This window comes from Nannospalax galili, unplaced genomic scaffold, assembly GCF_000622305.1.
Source record: "Nannospalax galili isolate Female #2095 unplaced genomic scaffold, S.galili_v1.0 scaffold781, whole genome shotgun sequence".
NCBI lineage: Eukaryota > Metazoa > Chordata > Mammalia > Rodentia > Spalacidae > Nannospalax > Nannospalax galili.
Window position 1 is genome coordinate 68760 of NW_008346898.1, and position 4951 is coordinate 73710.

At 44.0% G+C, this 4951-nt stretch overlaps 2 protein-coding genes across 2 annotated transcripts in view; one reads left to right on the forward strand and one right to left on the reverse strand.

Annotated features, from left to right (window-relative positions):
* Positions 1-4951, reverse strand: part of LOC108491321 (nucleosome-remodeling factor subunit BPTF-like) — a 40424-nt gene that overhangs the window by 4439 nt on the left and 31034 nt on the right. The window lies entirely within an intron of this gene.
* Positions 3690-4944, forward strand: LOC103742221 (leucine-rich repeat-containing protein 37A-like). The gene has a single exon (XM_029568406.1). It carries the CDS (start codon positions 3966-3968, stop codon positions 4689-4691), a length of 726 nt encoding a protein of 241 aa, XP_029424266.1. The 5' UTR covers positions 3690-3965; the 3' UTR covers positions 4692-4944.

Here is a 4951-nt window from a genome sequence, read left to right on the forward strand (position 1 = left end):
ACTTGCCTCTACCTTCCATGTACTGGGACTAAAAGCAAGTGCTACTACACCCTGCTGTTGTCAGCTTTTTAAATTAAAAGAAGGTTTTCTTGTCTTTTACGTGTATGAGCATATTGCCTGCATGTGTCATGCGATGCCCTCGGAGTCAGAAGAAGGTGTTGGGATTCCCCTGGAACTCGAGTTACAGACAGTTGTTAGCCACTGTATGGGTGTTGGGAATTGAACCCAGGTCCTCTGAAAGAGCAAGCCAGTGCTCTTAACCGCTGAACCATCTCTCCAGCCCCGCTGCCGGCTTTTTAAGTGGGAAGACTTTTACCTCACTTTAAATTCTGACCTTTTTGCTTTTACTGCACATCTACTTGAGCCTTATCAATGATCAGGTCAGTCTCTAAGTCTTCGCCTTTAAGATGTATGTTTTCTGCCTGTTTCTAAGAAAAATCATACCTTTAAATTCAGAAGTGAAGATTTGGGATTAAGGTTTGCTTAGTGCTGTGAAATAAATAATTGAATCAACAGTAACAGTTGAGCTGGGCATGACGGTGCATACCTTCAGTCCAAGCACTCAGGAGGCAGAGGCAGGTGGATCGCTTTGAGATCAAGACCAGCCTGATCTACACATTGAGTTCTAGGCAAGCTGGAGCTACAGGGAAACTCAGTCTAAAACACCAAAAAACAAAAGCAAACTAACAATTGATGAATCTAAACAAAGTCACAAAATCTTTGTTTTTACTTAATCTGTCTTTATTTGTGACTATGTATGTGTGTCTATCATCTACAAGTGCTTACATTTTTATGTTTACGTATACCAAAATGACTAATAAGAAAGTAGTCCCATGAATGGAAATTGTTAAATTAGTTCAAATTCGTTTTAATTCATGATAAAATTAAAATTATAAAGGGGGAAAGAAACTCTATTTCCAACCGTCCCAAACAGTTAGACTTGGTCACCTATCTCCATATGCAAGTTACAGAAACAGAATAATGGTGAGGGACAGAGAGGACATTTAATTAGTGTTGGCCAGATTAGGGCAATGAATAGAGGGGCCTTAACATGAGCCTTTAGGGGAAAAGAAAACAACAGATATGCATGATTGAAAAGTCCTGATTTGAGTGTTACTTCATTGATCCTTGTCTCAATTCTGTTTATATAAGAGGGTCTAAGAAGCCCCTATTGCTTGAAGGGATTTACTGGTCCTTAGGAGTTGATTACTCCTGCACCAGGGTGTAGCTGTACGCTTATGGGTAATTGCCTTCATCTGGGGTGCTATCGTGTTATTCCAGGGACTGGAAATGTAACCTTCTCTGTGCTTTCAGCTCTCCTTGTATTACTAATATGCTTACCTAAAGATAAGCAAGTAATTCAACGGGCAGTAGACACAAAGTGAACACAGAGATGCCAGAACTGTGTCCTATGTTGTCTGCATCATGAGCCTAAATAAGAAAATAAATGCTTTTTATGTGTATGAGCATATTGCCTACATGTGTGTAAGTGCACCTGTGTCATACAGTACCCGTGGAGGTGAGAAGAGGGCATCAGACCCCTGGAACTGGAGTTATGGATGATGGTCAACTGCCATGTGGGTGCTGGGAATTGAACCTCGGTCCTCTGCAAGAGCAGCCAGTGCTTTTAATCACTGAGCAATCTCTCCAGTCCCAATAAATCCTTTGAAATAAAAGGAGTTTCTAAGTGCCTAACAAATATTTGTTAATTTAAATTGCTGGTGAGAGAAAATAAAGAATCTCCATGACTATAACATGTTTTGCCTATGTTTCAGACATAAATTACTGTATTTAATTAAAATATGAAATTTTTTATTAAAAATGAAATACTTTGGGACTGGAGAGGTGGCTCAGCAGTTAAGAGCACTCACTGTTCTTGCAGAGGACCCGGGATAGATTCCCAGCACCCACATGGCAGCTAATAACTGTCCATTACTCCAGTTTCAGGGGATCTGAAGCCCTCTTCTGACCTCCTTGGGCATTGCATGACATGGGTGCACTTATACACATGCAGGCAAACACTCATACACATAAACACTCATGCACATAAACATAAATTCAAAAATTTAATTTGTAAAGAAATAACAGAAAGTAATTAGAAAAGATATTAAAAGGCATAGTTATAAAATATATGTTTGTGCCGGGCGTGGTGGCACACGCCTTTAATTCCAGCACTTGGGAGGCAGAGGCAGGCAGATCTCTGTGACTTCAAGGCCAGCCTGGTCTACATAGTGAGTTCCAGGAAAGCTGGAGCTACAGGGAGACCCTGTCTCAAAAAGACAAAAAAAATATATTTTTTTTTTGTAAAGAAGGTTAAAGAGAAAAGAAAATGCTTTCAGACTAGAAAGGATTGTAGTTTTGTTCTAAAGTAAGGAGTGTTTCAAAATGCACAGAAGAAAAAGTGAAGACAAAACCAGAACCATTAGCCCATTGTAAAAGGTCTCAGTTTAAAAGAATATTTATGAGATAAAACTTGATGAAAGATGGTATTGTGTGATTAAGTTTATAAACAGGGTGAACAAGATTATGGTCGCCGGCTGTGGCTGCTCTCCTCTGGCTATGGCCGCTCTCCTGCTCTCTTAGTTCCTCGTCCAGACCCCAGGGCTGGTGAGGAGACTGTGTCAGCAGAGCCGCATTCAGACACAGGAGACCAGGTTCAGTGACACAGATCTGGTTTATTGCAGGAAGGCACAAGCTTATATAGGGGTAGTGGTCCAATCACAGCACAGCAAGTAGTTTAAAGGTGAGGTATCCAAGGGTGGTGATTAGGGAGTGGCGAGCTCTAGGCATCAGTCTCATGATCTGCCAATGGGAGCAAAATGCCACAAGGCATTCCTTGTGGCTCCAGCAGTCAGGCCATTGCCTCAGGCCTGCTGTATGGCTGTGAATAAGACTTTCACCCTAGGCTCAAGCCTGTCTCCCACACAAGATGGCTCAGTGAATAAAGGAACTGATGATGCAAGTGTGATGACCAGAGTTCCATCCCTGGCAACCTCTTAAATGTGGAAGGGGAGAACCAACTTTCCAAAGCTGGCCTGAATTCTGTATGCACATTGTGGCAGTTCCCCCCACCCAATAATAAAAATGTAAATGTACCATAAATTCAAGATTATTTATAAAAGTCTAACTAACATCAGGTGTGGGTCTCTCCTTCCCCTCGTGGGCCGTTGGCCACCAGCCCACGAGAACAAAGGGGCAGGGCAGGCCTGGTGGTCAAGGCTCCCTGAGCTCAGGGGGCTTTCATTCAGTTTGTTTCCCATTAGCCTGGGGCAGCAATGTGGATCAAGTCCCTACTGCATGCCATGTCTCTACTGCACTTTGGCACACAAAGGCTTCTCTTCATGTGGCAGCTTTTGTGGCTGCTGACCCAGGTTGCTCCCATTTCAGAGTGGACCAGAAACCCAGTCCAGTTGACTTCAGAGCCCCGGACACCAACCATGCTCTGGTCTTGGCACCCTTCTGATCATCCACTGAAATCCCACCATACATGAAAATCCAGGACAGACGCAGGGGACATTGATTACCTGGGGTCCTCTGCATCCTCAGAGATGTCGGCACCGCTTGAAGAGTTGACTGATAGTTTATTTGCTTACCAGGATCCCACTTCTCTGGAGTCGTCCACAGAACCAGATGAATTCACTGTTTCACCTCAGGATCTGCACAAGAAGCAAACACTGCCTGGAAGCAGCCAGAGAACATTTTAATGTTAAATGGAGATCAAATTCAGGTCCCTGTTCTGCATTAGCAGTTCAGAAGTACTGCTGGTCTAGATCAGACTACAGATCACCAGTTGTATGAAATACTTGTTCCATCACTAGACAATCAGTACAAAAGCAACAAAGTCCATTGTTTCACCCCAGGACTTGAAGAAAGATCTAACTCGGCACAGACCACTCGCTGAAGTAGTTGTTGGAAAAACTCAGCTTCAGAAACAAATCTCGGAGGGTGATGTTGAAGATTCAAGTATGAATGAAGCTTATTCGGAGAGCGTACCTCTGCAATCCCAGGCAGACATAGGTGAGCCTCCAGAACGCCCTGAGCAGTTTGAACCATCCCGCTTCCAGGTGAAGACCCAAACTCACCATCCAGATCATTCCCAGGCAGAAACTCTAGATTATCTTCCACAGCCCCCTGATCAACATCAACTCGATTCTGAGGCATCAATGCATCCTGAGAACAATGATCCATTTCCAAACAGAAATGAAGCTGAGCACTCAAACTGGCCAAATGTCACAGCGAAACCCACAGATCTTGAGATTACAGTAACTTCAGAGGCAGAAAAAGAGGCCGAAGCCATTTTGAGTCAGCAGCAGCGGGCTCCAGTCCAGCTTCCAGAGAGTCCTGAGGAGGTAGGACCCTCATCAGTTCCACAAGAGGCCCCAGGTCAGACCTCAGATTTTCCTGAAGACCTTGAAACTTCTGGAAGTCAGCTGGAAGTTCCAGCTCTGCCTACAAAGCTCCCTGAAGAAGTCAGTGCTCCCGTTGAGCAAGAGGCTTCAGTTTCAGGTCCAGATTCCTCTATACAGAATACAGTCGAAACTCCAACAGCAGTTCAAACTCCCAGTCAGGAACAAGTTCACCATTATAGTTTTCCAACTATTACAGTTAATCCTGCAGATGTGGAACGTACAGTAACTTCTGAGCCTTCTCCTAGTCAACAACAGCCACCAGTTAAACCTTCTGTCTCCTGAGGAAGTTGAATCTTCTGAACAGTATCTGGAGTTCCCAGTTCAGCCTCAAGACAATGCTGAGGAAGTGGAGTCTTTTCCAACACTGCAGGATGTTATCCCATCTCAACATCCAGGCCCTCTTTTGGAGGATGAACCTTTTAGTGAACTAGAGCAGCCAACTCAACCTTCTGAATCTCCAGAGGAAGTGGAATCAGGTTCTGGAAACCAGCCAGAAGCCTCATTTCAGCCCGCAGAGCACCCTGAAGTAATAAAACCTCCAA

Coding starts and splice junctions, on each gene's coding strand:
- LOC103742221 (XM_029568406.1), top strand. CDS start 3,966: ATGAATGAAGCTTATTCGGAGAGCGTACCTCTGCAATCCCAGGCAGAC.